This window comes from Macaca thibetana, chromosome 7 (genome assembly GCF_024542745.1).
Source record: "Macaca thibetana thibetana isolate TM-01 chromosome 7, ASM2454274v1, whole genome shotgun sequence".
Lineage (NCBI taxonomy): Eukaryota > Metazoa > Chordata > Mammalia > Primates > Cercopithecidae > Macaca > Macaca thibetana.
Window position 1 is genome coordinate 42,849,882 of NC_065584.1, and position 18,320 is coordinate 42,868,201.

At 42.4% G+C, this 18,320-nt stretch overlaps 2 protein-coding genes across 8 annotated transcripts in view; both read right to left on the reverse strand.

The window, feature by feature from the left end:
* Positions 1–18,320, reverse strand: part of LOC126959764 (peptidyl-prolyl cis-trans isomerase A-like) — a 399,629-nt gene that overhangs the window by 202,340 nt on the left and 178,969 nt on the right. The window lies entirely within an intron of this gene.
* CHURC1 (churchill domain containing 1) overlaps positions 1–18,320 on the reverse strand; it is a 476,524-nt gene that overhangs the window by 24,371 nt on the left and 433,833 nt on the right. Inside the window, exon 1 of one of the 7 annotated variants that reach the window (XR_007727647.1) lies at positions 2,704–2,943. Coding sequence is in view for 6 of the 7 variants with exons in the window: in XM_050799305.1 (XP_050655262.1) it covers positions 2,704–2,856 (153 nt within the window). In the remaining variant the exon portion in view is untranslated. Of the gene's footprint in view, positions 1–2,703; positions 2,948–3,005; positions 3,102–18,320 lie in introns of those variants that run through there. The other 6 variants (XM_050799305.1, XM_050799306.1, XM_050799308.1 and 3 more) reach the window with 6 other exon arrangements.

Here is an 18,320-nt window from a genome sequence, read left to right on the forward strand (position 1 = left end):
TTTTCTTCCCATATGCCTCCAATTTCTGTAATGATACTTCCAACATCCCAGTTGCCTAGACTGAAAACCCTGAGATCATGTGATCATGTACAGGTCTCCCCTTATTCTCTTCTACATTAAACTGGTTGAATCTTGTTAATTCTTTTTTTTTTTTTTCTTTTTAGCAGGGTCTCGCTCTATTGCCCAGGTTGGAGTGCAGTGGCATGATCATGGCTCACTGCAACCTCCTGCCTCAGCCTCCAAGTAGCTAGGACTACAGGTGCATGCCACGATGCCTGGCTAATACTTGTGGGGTATTTTTGTGTGTGTGTTTTTTTTTTGGAGACAGAGTTTTGCTCTTGTCGCCCAGGGTGGAGTGCAGTGGCGTGATCTCGGCTCACTGCAACCTCTGCCTCCCGGGTTCAAGTGATTCTCCTGTCTCAACCTCCCAAGTAGCTGGATTACAGGTGTGTGCCACCACACCCAGCTAATTTTCATATTTTTAGTAGAGACAGGGTTTCGCCATGTTGGCCAAGCTGGTCTCGAACTCCTGACCTCAGGTGATCTGCCGGCCCTGGCCTTCCAAAGTACTGGGATTACAGGCATGAGCCAATGTGCCCAGCCTATTTGTATTTTTTTGTAGAGACAGGGTTTTGCCATGTTTGAGACTGGTCCCAAATTCCTGGGCTCAAGCGATCCACCTGCCTTGGCCTTCCAAAGTACTGGGATTATAGGTGTGAGCACTGCGCCCGGCCTAATTCTTTCTTTGAAATAAGGTCTTCATTATCTCATGCCTACACTACTGTTGCCATGGCTCCTGAAACGCTCTGTGGAGTTCTCTCTTTACACACCCTCTATTCCACCATTTCAACATTCAGCCATAAGATTCATTTTCCTAAATAACAGATTTCAGAATCATTTCTCTACTAAAATTTTGATGGTTGCCCAATGCCTAACATGTAAACTCTAAACTTCTCAATATGACTTTTAAGTTTTACAATAACTGCACTCTTAAGAATCCAACCTACTCTCTTTAATATTCTCTACTGCAAACTTCTCCCTCATGGTCTTATAATATCCCATGTTTATTACCGGTTTCATAAAAATCTTTTTAAACTTTAAAAAAACGAAAGAGTACACAGTAAAGTACATGAAACATAAATGTAGAGAATAAGAAATAATTATAAAGTGAACATCTATAGAACCACCACCCAAATCAAGAAATAAAACACTGCTTGTACCCCGGAAGACTTTTTCTCATGTGACCCTTCTTGATCACACCCTAATCCCTTAGGAGTAACCACTATCTCGACTTAACAGTAATTGTGCGCTTTCCTTACGGTTTTACCACCCAGGTACATCCTTAAATAATATATTTTGGTTTGCTTCTTTTTGAATTATACTTTATGTGTTCTTTCATCAACACTATTTGTTAAGACTTCAGGTTGCTGGTAATTCTAGTTTGGTTTCATGACTATAATTCAGGATTTCTCAACCTCCGCACTATATTGACATTGGGAGTGACACTTTGTTGTAGTGGCTGTCCCATGTATTGCAGGATGTTAAGGGACATCCCTTGCACCACCCATTAGAAGTCAGTAGTACTTCACCTTTTGACAACCAAAAAATGTCTCCGGATATTGCCAAATGTCTAACAGGCAAAAATCACTCCTGGTAGAGAACTACTGCTCTAATTCATTCATTTCCATTCCTCATTCATTAATGGTGTTCCATTCTAATGAATATATCACAGTTACTTTTCCAATCTACTACAAAAATAATGCTGTTATGAACACTCTTATTTATAGGTCTTCAGAAGCATATACACATGCATTTTTCTAGAATGGGAATCGCTGGGTCATTTCTGTGTTTTATAAGGCTCACCCGTTTTTTCAAAGTAGTTGTACCATGAGAATTCATACTGCTATACAAGCTACTCAAAAGCCTAAGTATTACCCATAAGATACTAAGACATAAGCAACTACAGAGATTTTCTCCCTCCCAACCAATGCACAAATTCCATTCCTGTAATTGTCCCCCATCCTCCAGCTCCTCACCTTCTTTTCTACCCTAATCACAACTGCCCTTCAAGCCTTAGATGATGTCCACCTTTTCTCAGGGGAGAACAGCACTATCTCCTATTGCCCTCCTCTTTCCCTAAACTTGAATAGCATTTCTGAACTGAGGCACTCATTTTTGTTAGTCACATACTTCCCAAAACTGTAAGCTGTTAGGCAGCACCAAAGCTGCCTTTTAATTTCTTCTCTGAAATAAAGAATCCAGCTGGGCGCGGTGGCTCATGCCATTAATCCCAGCATTTTCGGAGGCCAAGGCGGGAGGATAGTTTGATTCCAGGAATCTGAGACCAGCCTGGGCAACAGTGGGACCCTGTCTCAAAGAGAGGAGAAATAATTCCTTTCTGGCCTAGCAAAGTAATCTAACTACACATATATAAATGTTCAACAAGGATGCCTTGAATAAATGAGAATAGACAAGCTTTGAACCTGAAAGTAACTGAGATTTAAAAGGTAGTAACAGGCAGGAAACTTAAATTCTAGTCCTGGCTCTCATCCAGAATGTAAACTTCAGCAAGTGATTTCCCCTCTCTGGGCACTGGTTTCTTCATCCGCAAAAGTGTTAGAACACATGACCTCAGAGGTCCCCTCCAGCGCTAGAATTCGGTAAGAAAATTGAACTTCATCAAATCGAGCTTGAGGATGATACCGGTAGTGGGGGTGAGGGAGTCCCTCGGTTGTCGACCGGGTTTGTGGCGGTGGTGGGGTTCCTCTGTTGCTCCCTGGAGCTCAAGAGAACGGCCACGACAGCTGAGGTCAGCCGCCAGGGCGGGGACCAGAGGCGCTGACCGCCACAGGCCATCCCCCGTGTGCCTAAATACCGCTACCGGGTCACCGGGACGGGCAGTGCGGCCAAGTCCGCCCCGCGAACGGCCTCTCTGGGAAGGCCAGCCTGGGGTGTGAGACACCTCGGGGGCCGGCCGCGGGCCAAGGGAGCGCCCAGTCGCTCACCCGGTTGGGATATTCCTTCTCCACACAGTCGCCACACATCGCGACGAGGTCAACATGGAACGCCCTCCAACGCTTCCGGGAAGACGAAACCTCGCGAGAGCTGAGATATGGTTGTCGCATGCGCCCAACTACTCGACTCCTGGATATTCCGTCTAGGGAACCGAGCCGAAGTCTCTGCCCCTTAGCAACTGTTGTCAAGGCAGGGCACAGTCTCCTTGGCACCTTGCGTCGGCAAAGGGTGGGGCTTCAGAACTCCTTCCGAGAAAGAGGAAGAAATCGTGTGCACTGACAGATGTGACGGGAAGGGAAGGTGGATCTTGGGCTGAGCGAAGTTCTCATAGACACCTTCCTGAGCTTAGGCTGATAAGAAAGGAAAATCACAACACACAAGAAAGGGAATTATTTCTCGCTACCACATATACAAATCTGAAATGTTAATAAATACCTTTCTGTACCATTTCTTAAGGCAATGAGAATGAATAAGAGACTAGATAGATCTCAGCAGGTGAATAAACAGTAACTGAAGTGTTTGGGAAGAGACACCCAGAGTGCTGCAGAAAATCTCTTCAAAGAACACTTAAAATATTAGTCATAATTAGCCATTCCGAAGTCCTCTGGAGGACATAGCAACGGGTACCGTATTTCTATCTCTCTCAGGTGTCACAGAAGCACCTCAGTGGCGGGCAAGGACTAGTTAAATAGACAAATGACCAGGTCAGTTGTTCCTGCATCATTTCCCAATCCTGTGGATCTCAAAATGCTTGTGATTGGCGCCCCGCCTCATCCTTTCTCTGTGTGTTGAAAGCATCTTATTTATTCGCAACCATCTAATTAACTTGCATACGAATCTCCGAAGTTTGTCTTTGCTTCTGAACAATGTGTCTTCATCACACTTCTCTACTCCAATGGGAACATCAACATCCTCCCTCAGCCCTGCTTTATTGCTGTCATGTCAGTGAAGAAAGATTGGGGAGCATGGGAGACTCTGGGATCCAGATTCCTTAAAGAAGAGATTAATAACCATTTCAAAGCACACTAGTTTAACTGGGCTTGCTAATATGGGAATTATTTTTCCACAGAAGCACTGAAATTGTAACCTTTAGTATTTCAACTTCTAGTAAGTACCTGCAACAGTTACTAAAAATCACAGGTGTGCTAAGAAACACTGCATGAACTACAGCCATGAGAGTTTACTTTATTCTTAGAATAATTATAATGCCTCCCATTTGTATGACATTTTCAACCTTTCAAAAGTGTCCTCATTTCAGTTTCTGATTTTATGCTATTACAACCCTATGTGGTTGGTAAGAAAAATATGCCTCCTCTTTTCAGATAAGGAAACCACAGAAGTGAGTGGTTAAAGGTCTTGTCTATGGTAAAACTACTCAGTAGTCAGCCAGCGCTAAGACTCTGTTGCTATCCTTGGCTCAATTTCTTTCTAATACAGTAGCACTAGCCACTTATGACTATGAAGCACTTTAAATACAGCAAGTTTGAACTAAGATTGTGCTGTAAGTACATTCTGCACACTAGATTTGGAAGATTTAGCAGTAAAAAATATAAAAATCTCATTAATAAATTTATATGATAATGCTGAAATAATTTTTGACATACTGGGTTAAATAAAAATGTATTATTAAATTAATTTCATTTGCTTTTTTAAATGTGGCTACTAGAAAATTAAAAATTACACATGTAACTCTCATATTCCTATTGGACAGGGCTAGTCTATTCTTTTTTTCTCTCTTTTAAGGCAGAGTCTCACTCTGTCACCTAGGCTGGAGTGAACTGGCGCAGTCTCGGCTCACTGCAGCCTCTGCCTCCCGGGTTCAAGTGATTCTAATGCCTCAGCCTCCCGAGTACCTGGGACTACAGGGGCACACCACCACGACCAGCTGATTTTTTGTAGTTTTAGTAGAGATGGGGTTTCACCATGTTGGCCAGGGTGGTCTCGAACTCCTGGTCTCAAGTGATACACCCGCCTCAGCCTCCCGAAGTGCTGGGATTATAGGCATGAGCCACTGCACCTGGCCCAATTCTCTCTCTTCGTCCATTTTTAAATGCTTTCTCTGTTTTTAAAGGCTAATACTGACTTTTAATCCTTTCTTACTCCCCAGATACTCACGATTTAGTCTGAGAGATAAAATGAGCACAAATACTAATAATTACTGGCAGATTGGGGTATTAGAACACAAAATGGTGAGACTATGCCCAGGTGGAGGATTATGAAAGAGGAATTTGGGCCTTAAAACATGTATAGAATTTCAAAAAGCAGAGTTTTGTTTTGTTTTGTATAGAAATTTCAGGTGGACCACAAGGAGTTTGGATTTTATTCTGCATGTGGTAAGGAGCCACTGAAGGTTTGAGCAGGAGAGTGTTGTCAGAGTTGTGGTTTAAAATTATTTTAGGCTGGGTGTGGTGGCTCACACCTGTAATCCCAACACTTTGGGAGGCCAAGGCAGGAGGATAACTTGAAGCCAGGGGTTCAAGACCAGCTTGGGCAACATAGTGATGACATCAAAAAATTTAAAAATTAACCCAGTGTGGTGGTGTGCACCTGCAGTCCTAGCTATTCAGGAGGCTGAGACGGGAAGATCTCTTGAGCCTAGGAGTTTGAGGCTGTGATGAGCTATGATCATGCCACTGCACCCCTGCCTGGGCAACACAGTGAGACCCTGTCCCTAAAAACTAAATAAATAAAAAAGAAGATTATTGGCCGGGCGCGGTGGCTCAAGCCTGTAATCCCAGCACTTTGGGAGGCCGAGACGGGCGGATCACGAGGTCAGGAGATCGAGACCATCCTGGCTAACACGGTGAAACCCCGTCTCTACTAAAAAATACAGAAAACTAGCCGGGTGCGGTGGCGGGCGCCTGTAGTCCCAACTACTCAGGAGGCTGAGGCAGGAGAATGGCGTGAACCCGGGAGGCGGAGCTTGCAGTGAGCTGAGATCTGGCCACTGCACTCCAGCCTGGGCGACAGAGCGAGACTCCGTCTCAAAAAAAAAAAAAAAAAAAAAAAAAAAAAAAGAAGATTATTTTAGCTGCATTTTATTGGGACTTATTGGAACTGGGGGAAAAAAATGGACATGCCAAAGGCAGACGCTAGCAGGAACCACAAGGGGGAGATGTGTAGCTTTCTGCCTCATCACTGAGACTATACACGACAAAAATAAATTAATGAAAAATTATACTACAGTCATAGATCTCAAAGATTACACCCATTAGCATGAATTGATTTCATATTCTAAAGCGTGAAAGACAATCTACATATTTATGAAATTTTTTTACCTTCCCAGAGTTATAACGTGTCATTAAAATAAGCAAGATTTAAAAAAAAAAAAAGGTCATCATATTCATGGTCACAAAAGCTCAAGAGCTCAGGGCTGTCTATCCAGTGAAGTTCTCCATTTAAATCTAGCGACATTCAGAGGAGAGAGGCAGGAAGTGAGACTCAGTGGAAGAGGTAGAGAGGACCAGAAATTAAAGTGTGATTGTGGTAATGGGAATATAAAAGTATCTGAGGTTGACAGATGGGAGAAAGGAAAATAGAGGCTACAAAGCAGAAGAAGATTAGCACCTGAATAAAATGAACAAGTAATGATGTAACATAAGAAAAACAATAAACAAAAAAAAAATCTTTTCTCTTATAGGTAACTATATAATATAACATTTGCAGAATCAATTTTATCTTCTAATAGAATTTTCTCTGGGGCAATATGGGTGCCCCTATGGGTCCTTAATAAATATGTGATGTCCATGATGTACATCAAACAAACCATGTTGCAGTTTACATATGAGATCATCTCTTGTAAAAGGAATTTATTAAAGAAAATCTAAATGTTAAAATGGCCCTAATTGCTGGCTCAATTACATGTGCTAAACCACATCCCTGTGGCAAGATGAAAGTTTTCCCTAAGGAGTGCAGTTTGACTCTCCTTTTAACACCTTCTTCCTATTTTTTCTTTTGCCTTATGATGTCTTAAGCCAAGAGGCTGAAAGGAGGACAAAATGCTGATCATATCTATTCTTTTCATCTTTTGTTGAAAGGAGCAAAAAAGTGCCCCAGCCTTTATGGTAGTATCCTCAGACCTATTTCTTTTTTTTCTTTTTTTCTTTCTTTTTGAGATGGAGTCTTAATCTATCGCCCAGGCTAGAGTGCAGTGGCATGATTTCGGCTCACTACAACCTCCGCCTCCCAGGTTCAAGGGATTCTCCCGCCTCTGCCTCCTGAATAGCTGGGACTACAGGCGCATGCCACCATGCCCGGCTAATTTTTTATTTTTAGTAGAGACAGGGTTTCACCATCTTGGCCAGGCTGGTCTTGAACTCCTGACCTTGTGATCCACCCGCCTCGGCCTCCCAAAGTGCTGGGATTACAGGCGTGAGCCACTGCGCCCGGCCCTCAGACCAGTTTCACAGATGGAGTAGAGGAAGCTCATCTCCGAGCAGAAGCTTGTCTGCTTGGGAAGGTATAGGTCATTCTTTCCATTGTTTCAGGGAAAGAGTGAAATAAGAGTCTGTGGTTGTCGTCACCTGATGTCACCTGCCTGGTATGAACGAATTAGCAGCATTTCTGGGTTAACACAGTGAACACAGGTCAGCCTGGCTGCGGACAGGTATGAAAGCATTCCTAGAAGTTCAGGGTCAGCAGGTTTTCTTCTTAGTTCAGTGGGAGAGTTAGACTTTCTTCCCTTTAGGGTTCTCCTGCTCAATTTCAGGCTACTTCCCTATTCAGATGATAAACTGAAGCCTTTCAAACACATTTATTTATTTATTTATTGCTTTCTTTTTTTTTTTTTTTTTTGAGACGGAGTCTCGCTCTGCCGCCCAGGCTGGAGTGCAGTGGCCGGATCTCAGCTCACTGCAAGCTCCGCCTCCCGGGTTCACGCCATTCTCCTGCCTCAGCTTCCCGAGTAGCTGGGACTACAGGCGCCCGCCACCGCGCCCGGCTAGTTTTTTGTATTTTTAGTAGAGACGGGGTTTCACTGTGTTAGCCAGGATGGTCTTGATCTCCTGACCTCGTGATTCGCGCGTCTTGGCCTCCCAAAGTGCTGGGATTACAGGCTTGAGCCACCGCGCCCGGCCTATTTATTGCTTTTTAAAACTTTATTTCAACATAACTATTCTTACAGAAGTACACTCATATTGGCTAATGGAATGCAATTTAAGTTTAAACTTACCCTGCACAATTTGAATAAAAAACTTGGTACGTGGTTTAAGATTTCAAAAATGATTTGCAGTCTGGTTTATTTTTTATCTATTACAAATGTATAAAAGATCCTCCATCAAATTCTGCTAAAGAAGGCAGCAGAAACTTGAGAAAATTACCTTTGGTTTGCCTTAGGAAAAAAACAGGCATTACACTGCTTAAGTTTATAAAATTGGTGCAGAAAAAATTGTTGTAATACTTCAGTGCCAGTTTAGAAAGTTCAGTAACCAATGGATATGGAAATGGGTGCGAAGGAGCCTGTGTACACATGTGAAACTGTAAATATCTGATTTAAGGAATATTGCATGTAGATTGTAAATCCACACACACTAAGATTCATATAATTTCTTCAATCTGAATTAACACTATCTGTTCACTTCATCTGCTAAGGTCATTCAGGGAACTGGACAGAGTAGTTGTTTTTCTGATGTATGCAAAAAAGAAAATGGAATTTCTTCCTCAGCTTTTCAGTCCAGAAGTCAGTGTACTACGGGCAACGTATTGCTTCCGTTGTCAACATTCATAGAGTGACATGCAGTGAGGTCTACTTGGATATTAATTTGTATCAGCACTCATATCCAAAATAGTCTCCAAAGTAAATGACCACATGACTTTAGAAGTGACTCCAAAAAAAAATGGCCCTGCTTAGAAGATTAGAGCAAAACATTCAGCAATATTTATAAGAAGACTTATCAAAAAATGCAGCCCTTTGTGAATTACACTTCAATTTTAAAAAGTAGCCCCCAAATAAGAAGTAGCTCTGAAAAACAAAGAGGAAGAAATATAACTTAAAATATCTTAAAAACCGGCCGGGCGCAGTGGCTCACGCCTGTAATCCCAGCACTTTGGAAGGCCGAGGCGGGCAGATCACGAGGTCAGGAGATCAAGATCATCTTGACTAACACGGTGAAACCCCATTTCTAATAAAAATACAAAAAATTAACCGGGTGTGGTGGCGGGCGCCTGTAATCCCGTTACTCGGGAGGCTGAGGCAGGAGAATGGCGTGAACCTGGGCGGCTGAGCTTGCAGTGAGCCGAGATCACGCCACTGCACTCCAGCCTGGGCGACAGTGCGAGACTTTGGTCTCAAAAAATAAACGAAAAATAAAAAATCTTAAAAACCAATGTGAATACAGGTTCAAAAGATGATAGTTAAAAGAGATTCATTTTCTTAAGACTACCTAGGATTAAGGCTTATAACATATTCTAGTATTTCAAGTTTATTGCTAGTCACTAAACATCAATTTACAAATAACATGTCCATTTTTTCAAACATATGACACTTAAAAGCAAGGGAATAGCCATTATTTCCCTCTGATTCTATTTTTTTCGCTCTCCTCACTTTTTTTCAAATACAGACTATTTCCATATAAAGTTTTCACCATATATGTTGAAATCTCTTAAATTGTAGCTTCTAGGGAAATACTATCTCTCAAATCTTGCATGGATTGGAGTGGATTTTAAAATATTTTATGTATGTATGTATATAGAGATGAGTCTCACTGTGTTGCCCAGGCTGGTCTCGAACTCCTGGGCTCAAGCAATCCTCCTGCCTTGGCCTCCCACAATGCTGGGATTATAGACATAAGCCACCACAACTAGCCAAAAGGAATTTAATAATCAAAATGCAATTGGGTTTCAGATATTTTATTGTGGGTTTTTTCCCCCAATGTGTGCCTCAAGGATATAGTAAGGCTTAGAGCAGACTTTTATTCTTTTCCACCCATATGGACTCTGAGAGGTGAAGGAGTTTGGAATTTTAGAGAAACTGTGGAAGTGAAGAAAGGGAAGTCAACAGACTTCTGTTTTGTCCTGGAGAATGGCTAGCAGATGGAGGGTTTACTTCAAGGTAAGCCAGGCACAAAATCCACAGAAATCAAAAATCTTGGGTAGTGTTGAAAAGAGTAGTTTTGACTTGGAATGGAGAAGGGGTACATAGAAACTGCAAGGAATATTTGGAAAATAACATGGTGGTTTAAAGTTAAAATATTAGATTTCAGTCCTCATTGTAACTTAATAACTCAAGGACCCTAAACAAGTTTCTTATTGGCTGGTCTTCAATTTTCTCATCTGTAAAATAATGACAGTAATAAATATACCTACCTCACAGGCTTGCTTCATAAAATGATACACAAATGTTTTCAATATATGTGTTTCTACATATGACTTAAGGGTTTTAAGGAAAGTAACTCTGGCCTTAAGCCTTAGGTGGTAGAAGGGAGGATATTAAATTAAGGAAGAGGACTTGCAATAACTCAAACTGACCGACATGTGAATGTGTGTCTGCTAAAGTGGATAATATGAGACAGTGTACTTTAACAAATTTGTACAAGGCGATTTGCGTGTAACTAGAAAAACTGAGTGAGCATGTTGTGTTGGAGAGGATGCTGTGGTAAAAGGGTCGTGTTAGGGAGGGAAACCATGGGAGATGGAGAAGGAGAAAGGCCAGGCTCCTCCAGGAAGTGGATTTGGAAAGTTACCTCAAGGTACAAAGAGAAAGGGAGCCTTCCTTGTAAGTGCTACTTTGGGCTCTACCTAATCACAGATTCCCAACTCTTCTAGTTCTTTGTACTTTTTTCTCTTTACAATATCTTCTTTGAGAACTAATGAGAGGGCCGGGCTTGGTGGCTCACACCTGTAATCCCAACGCTTTGAGAGGCCAAGGCTGGCAGATCACTTGAGGTCAAGAGATGGAGACCAGCCTGGCCAACATGGTGAAACCCCATCTCTACTAAAAATACAAAAATTTAGCTGGGCGTTGGTGGCATGCACCTGTAATCCCAGCTACTTGGGAGGCTGAGGCAGGAGAATCACTTGAACCTGGGAGGTGTAAGTAGCAGTGAGCCAACATCGTGTCATCGCTCCAGCCTGGGCGAGAGAGCGAGGCTCCGTCTCAAAAAAAGAACTAATGAGAAAGTGCATAGCAAGGTTTGAGAGAACTGAGGTATATTATTAAGCAACTACAGTAGACAGCGCCAAAAATGTGACAGTTATCATAAATCTCATTATGTCACTGCTTTAAAAGCTCCATGATTCCCTATTGCCCTCAGGATAAAAACCAAATTCCTTCCTACAGCACCCATAGCTTTTTAAAAGTTGGCCCACTCTACTTCTGTAGGCCCATGTCCTGCTGCTCCCTACCTCCCTTCCTGCTGTCATCCCACATTTCCTGTTTCTAGCCTCACCAGTTCCTCATGGCCCTCACCACATCAAAGTCTTCTTTCTAACTTTTTGTGTGCTGCTCCTTCTGCCCAGAATAGCCCTTTCTCTCCTTGTTGAATTCATATTCAGGTTCTCAGACATGGCTCAAACATCACCTCTTCCATAAACACTGGATATTAGTATCCCTTTCCAAGTACCTACAATAACAGTTTATTAATTCCCCTATTATACTATGCACAGTCAGCTCTTGACTGCAAACTTGAGAATCATGCTTGTTTCCCAGGATTTAGCATTATACCTGACACATAAGTGCTCAGTAAGTATTTTTTGATTGATTTCAGAAGCTGAACACACAGTTACACCCTTCCCACCACCTTACTCCAAATTCCATAGCCAAAGGCAGCTACCATTCCACTTGTCTGATTTGGATTTTGCTCTGTTCACTCCAGGTCTTTGCTTTCAATGGTTTTGAAATTTGAGAAAGAAAACAAACAAACAAAAATTAGGAGAGTTTTGTTTAGAAAATAATAGCCTTTTTCCCCCAATAAATTACCAATAATTTAGTTGTTAAATCATGTCTTCATTCTGTGCCCACTCGAGGGAAGATTCTGCCTAAGACGTGGATGACTCAACAAGGAGAAGGACGTGCCCTAATATCATCCAATTTAACACCTGCTTGCACTCTAGGAAGTGACCTATAAACTTAGCAGTTTGCTACTTCATTCCTGGAAGTTTAGCAACAGCTTCCTGACTTCAATTGGTTTTTTTTTTAAAAAATTTTTATTATTATTATTTTTTTGAGATGGAGTTTCACTCTTGTTGCCCAGGCTGGAGTGCAATGGTGGAATCTCGGCTCACTGCAGCCTCTGCTTCCCAAGTTCAAGCGATTCTCCTGCCTCAGCCTCCCAAGTAGCTAGGATTACAGGCATGTGCCACCACACCCAGCTAATTTTTTATATTTAGTAGAGATGGGGTTTCACCATGTTGGTCAGGCTGGTCTTGAACTCCTGACCTCAGGTGATCCACCTGCCTCAGCCTCCCAAAGTGTTGGGATTACAGGAGTTAGCCATCACACCCAGCCTTCAATTGGTTCTATAGACTACTTTATGTATCTCTTTTATAAATAATTGGATCCAGCCAGGTGTGATGGCTCATGCCTGTAATCCCAGCACTTTGGGAGGCCAAGGCAGGAGGATTGCTTGAGCTCAGAAGTTCAGGACCAGCCTGGGCAACATGGCAAGACCCTGTCCCTACAAAAAATACAAAAATTAGCTGGGCAGTGGGTGTGGGGGCATGTGCCTGTAACCCCAGCTACTTGGGAGGCTGAGGTGGAAGGATCACTTGAGCCTTGGAGGTCGAGACTGCAGTGAGCTTTGATTGTACCGTTGCACTCCAGCCTGGACAACAGAGACCTTGCCTCTAAATGCATACATACATACATACATACATACATACATACATACATACATAATGGTTTTTGTCGACTTGGGCTGAAGGAAGGTAGTGACTCTTCTACGGGCAAGGTGCCTACATCAGAGAGTGTTTCATTTCAAAATTAAGAATGGTGCTCGAAATGTAAATATACCTGGAAGAAGTAATATGATGATATTAAAGCTCAGGAATTCAATTTCACTCATATAATGTTTGGTGTATGTGCCTTATGCCCATCTTTCACAATCAGGGGGCAAGGCAAGAAAAACCAGTGATCACAATACAGTGTAATAACTGCTCTTCGGGATGCTCCTGGGGCCCAGATAAAGGGCAGCCTAGGAGAGGCCAGAGAGAGGAGGGGACACAGTCTCAGCAATGATTTTCCAGAAGTGTCGCTCCATCCTCAGCCTCTTTAAGCTTAGACATTAGGGAATGTTGGGCAGGGTGTTCCCCCGACACAAGGAACAACATGTGCAAAAATGCAGAAATGCTGAGAAACAAGTTTGAAAGGGGTGGTGTATAGGGGAGGTTCATAGATCTAAGTAATCTCACATCCTTTTATGAAGAGGATAAAGTTTTGACCCTTTAGTCAGGGGATGTTGGCTTCATAGTTATGCCTCAGCCCAGCACTTGTGAAGGTTGAGTAATGGATTTTAAATTGCTCAATTTCTTCCTACCATATACCAGGATCACATTTTCTACCAAAGTGGTGGTATGGAGACATACAAATGTGGACTCACAGTCCAGCTCTGTCACTTATTAGACATGATGAAACATTGTGGGAAAGGTATAACTTCTCTGTTCCCTTTCCCTCATTTGCAAAATGGGAATGCACCTCCCTCATGGAGTTGTTGTGAGAATTAAAGGAGAGAATCCACATAACACAGGGTGTGACATATGTATTAAGTATTTCATAAATGTTAGCTATGATGATGAAGATGATTCCAATGGCCCTAATAAAGATGTAAGAATAAGTGGCTAGTAATCAAGGGGTGGTAATCAAGGGGTGGTAATTAATGGCAACCCCTGAGAATCCCAGAGAATCCCCTGAGAATCCCAAAGAGGTCACTTAACATACTCCTCCACATCTAAGATCAATGCTTAAATCAACACTGTTTGACCCCACTTGCCACCAAGGGCTCTATACTCGAGGAAAGATTGGGAGTAGAGGGAAAGGGTAAAAGAAAATCACAAGTAGAAAGAAGGGAATGAGAGATAAAGGGAAAAGGAAGTGGAATGATAGGACAAATTACATAGAAAATACACTTTCGTGGCACATCTACTATTAAAGTTGCCTATTCCTGACTTCAGTCTTCCAAGGCAGGTGATGACTTCATTCAAGTTAAAAAGAACCAAAGGAAGAACTAGGAAACTACAAGAGGTCAACATATTCAATAATTCCAGATAGGTCCAGGTATTAAAGGATCATAAGTAGAAGAAAGTGTTAAGAGTCATCTTTTATATTTTCTTTTTTGAGATGGAGTTTCACTCTTTTGCCCAGGCTGGAGTGCAGTGGTGCGATCTCAGCTCATTGCAACCTCTGCCTTCCAGGTTCAAGCGATTCTCCTGCCTCAGCCTCCCAAATAGCTGGAATTATAGGCACGGGCCACCATGCCCAGCTAATTTTTGTATTTTTAGTAGAGATGGGGTTTCGCCATGTTGGCCAGGCTGGTCTCGAACTCCTGACCTCAGGTGATCCACCTGCCTCGGCCTCCCAAAGTGCTAGGATTACAGGCGTGAGCCACCGCGCCTAGCCATCTTTTATCTTTTCTAAGGAGCTGTGTGTGTGTGTGTGTGTGTGTATGTGTGTATATGTGTTTGTGTGTGATGTTCTCTCACTGTTGCCCAAACTGGAGTGCAGTGGCGTGATCTCGGCACACTGCAACTTCTGCTTCCTGGCTTCAAGCCATTCTCCAGCCTCAGCCTCCTGAGTAGCTGGAATTACAGGAGTGCATCACTTTGCCTGGCTAATTTTTGTTGTTGTTGTTGTTGTTTTTAGTAGAGACGGGGTCTCGTCACATTGCCCAGGTTCTAAGAAACTCTTTATCAAACTCAAGAATATTTAGAGAATCTCTAGACAGATTATTGTGTGTATTAAGACTACCGATGTTATGAGGGGCTCAGAGACTCTTGCAGATACAAGCAAAAATGCTAGACCAAATATTGAGAGGTGAAATCTCTCCAAGAACCGAATTTTTGAGGAGTAGTCAAAGGGAAACATCCTTCCTTGTATCATCCACGTGCAAATCAATGAATGCTGCTAGTCGTCACCTATTTGGTAGGAGGAATTTTAGGAAGGCCCAAACTGTCAGTAGTTTAAGCAAAATGGTGTTCCTTTCTGGGGCTTTTCAACATCAACTCATACCCCCATGTGATTCTGACCTGCTACTCTTTTGTTGTATTATTTTGTTAAGTATTTACTCCTGAGAGATGATTCTGTCCTAATTATCTCTTACCCACATGTCTTTCATTTTTCAGTTTGTGTTCTAGTTCATTTTCAGAGCATTCGCTCTCATGATCACTGTCTTTTTTTTTTTGGTTTTTAGATCTTCTTCCTTCTCTTTCTTTAGTTGCTGGCAGTTGAGCAGGGATAATGCTGAACTGGGGCCAGCTGTTAATTAAGCAAAATAAGTCAAGCAAGTCAAAACTTCCAAATATTTGGTTTCAGGTGAGTTAGCCACCACAGCATTTTCTTGGATGTAATTTTATTTTGATTTGATTTCTGTAAGTCCTCCGGTTGGGGCTGTCATCTTTCTGCTGTGTGACAAAGCAATGCGAAGAGGATGCGTCAAGATATAGACGAATCACATTATTCAGCAACAAGGCAACAGGGCAGAGCCTTGAGCCAGAGGCCTCAACCCAGTCCTCAGCAAAATCTTGAGGACATTTTTTGATTTCACTATCTGTTTCTGGGGACATAGAGGTTTTTGTCTTTTTGCCAGAAGGAAAATTGGGTAGTGAATTTTCTGATTTTGAAAGTTTACTCCTAACCCATGTTTCATTCCTAAATAACAGAGTAAAGGCATCATCATGATGAACAAACAATTTTTAGTGTATATTATGTGTAAGATGCTGGCCAGGCACCAGGAGAACACACAGAGAGAATACATAATTTATACTCAGATGACTTACTATCTTGAGGAGATTAGATATATGCATTTAAATACATACATATATTTTAACAAACAAAAACTACCAGATAACACATACCAAGTGCCAAATGGGTAATATATAAGTAGGTTGACCATATGGCCCAGCTTGTCCTGGACAGTCCCACTTCACACCTGTGGTTTCAGAGTAATTGTGACCCTTTTAACTAGCAAACATTATAATCTGGATGATAAATTATATGGTCACCATTTGTACAGACCACTAATCTAGGAATCAAGAGGAGGGGGTGATTATCAATGGCTGGGGCAGTTGGTGGCGAGTTCATGGAGCTGGTAGAACTTGAGTTGGGCCTTGAAGGAAGAGTTAGGGCGGAGGTGAGGGGCAAGTAATCTACAGGGAAAAGACCAAGACCAAAGACAGCAGCCAGGCCTGGTGGCTCATGCCTGTAATCTCAGCACTTTGGGAGGCTGAGGTGGGCAGATCACCTGAGGTGAGGCGTTTGAGACCAGCCTAGCCAACATAGTGAAACCCTGTCTCTACCAAAAAACAAAAAACAAAATAAACACAAAAATTAGCTAGCTACTCAGGAGGCTGAGGCAGGAGAATCGCTTGAATCTGAGAGGTGGAGGTCACAGTGAGCTGAGATCTTGCCACTGCTCTTCAGTCTGGGCAACAGAGTGAGACTCCATCTCAAAAAAAAAAAAGCACCAAAGTGAACATGGGAATAAAGTACAGTCACCGCACTACTCTAGGGGACACTGTTCACATTATATTCTCTGTGAATAGAGTCCTCTGGAATGTGCAAGTGTCAGCTCTAAGGGTATGTCATATTTGGGAGCAACTGGAAAATTAGCTGGAGAAGAGAGTTTGTGTAAGGTAAGAATAGAAATAAGTATTAGCTGGTTGTGGTGGTGCATGCCTGTAGTCCCAGCAGCTTGGGAGGCTGAGATGGGAGGATCACTTGACCCCAAGAGGTTGAGGCTGCAGTAAGCTGAGATCACGCTACTGCACTCCAGCCTGGGTGACAGAGCAAGTTCCCATCTCAAAAAAATTTTTTTAAAGAATGAAAAGAAGTAAGAAACAGATAGTGGAGGATATTAAATGCCAGGTTAAGATATGTAACTTTCATCCTATAGATCATAGGAATCTAACCGAAGAGTTTTTAGTAAGGAAATGATACATGCAACAAACTATTTTTGAAAGAGTAATATTCCCAATGAAACTGTTCAATGTATTAAAAGGAAAAGGAAGACAAAGGAGAAGAACTAGTTTCAAAACTATTGGAAATGCATAGGAGATAAATGATGAGTCTGAGCTACAGTCGTGGCAGTGGGAAAGGGATAGGAAGAGAGACTTGAGAGAATTTGCAAAGGCAGGATTGATAAGAGTTTGGTAACTGGCCAACTATGCAAGGAGAGGGAACAGTCAAGAATGACTTAAGATTTCAAACCTGAGTCGCTGAGAAAATGATGGTATCATTGATGTATGTGGGGAAGTTGAGAGAAGGGAGGACTTAACTTTGAAGGAAAAGGTAAGCTCTGCTCCAGACACGATGAGTTTCAGACATCCATTTGGAAATATCCAGTAGGAAATATTAAGTTGAAGCTGAGACAGGAGATCATGGCTAGAGATGTGGATTTAGGAATTCTGTGGAGCATTGAATAATGGAATGAAAAAGTGTTTTCCTTCAAGATCATAAGTAGCAGACAGCCCAAGATTATCACTTGGGTTGCAATTTTATTGGTAGAGTAGATAGGAATATAGGTTGGAAAGATAGCAGAAGAGATCCCAGAGGTGGAAGTAAAAAGACAGTGTGGTATATGTCAAGACGGCGAAAGGAAAAGAACATTTCAAGCTGGAGAGGTTGGTCTACAGGGCCAAATGCCGAAAGGAGGTCAAGGAAGATGAAAACTGAGAAAATTAATAGTTTTTGGTGGTGAGGATGACACTGTGGACTTTAGAGGGTATGATTTTATTGTGGTTATATAGATGGATGTGCTCCATGTTTTAAGGGTGAGGGATGAATAGGTGGCAAGTCAAGGTAGATAATGAGTGAAGGCCGATTTTGTGAGAAATTTGGCAGTAAAAGAAGAGAAAAATGGGATGAAAGTTCAAGGAATAGCCACTATTAAGAAATAATTTTTGGCCGGGCGCGGTGGCTCAGGCCTGTAATCCCAGCACTTTGGGAGGCCGAGGCGGGTGGATCACGAGGTCAGGAGATCGAGACTATCCTGGCTAACATGGTGAAACCCCGTCTCTACTAAAAATACAAAAAACTAGCAGGGCGTGGTGGCGGGCGCCTGTAGTCCCAGCTACTTGGGAGGCTGAGGCAGGAGAATGGCATGAACCTAGGAGGCGGAGCTTGCAGTGAGCCGAGATCACGCCACTGCACTCCAGCCTGG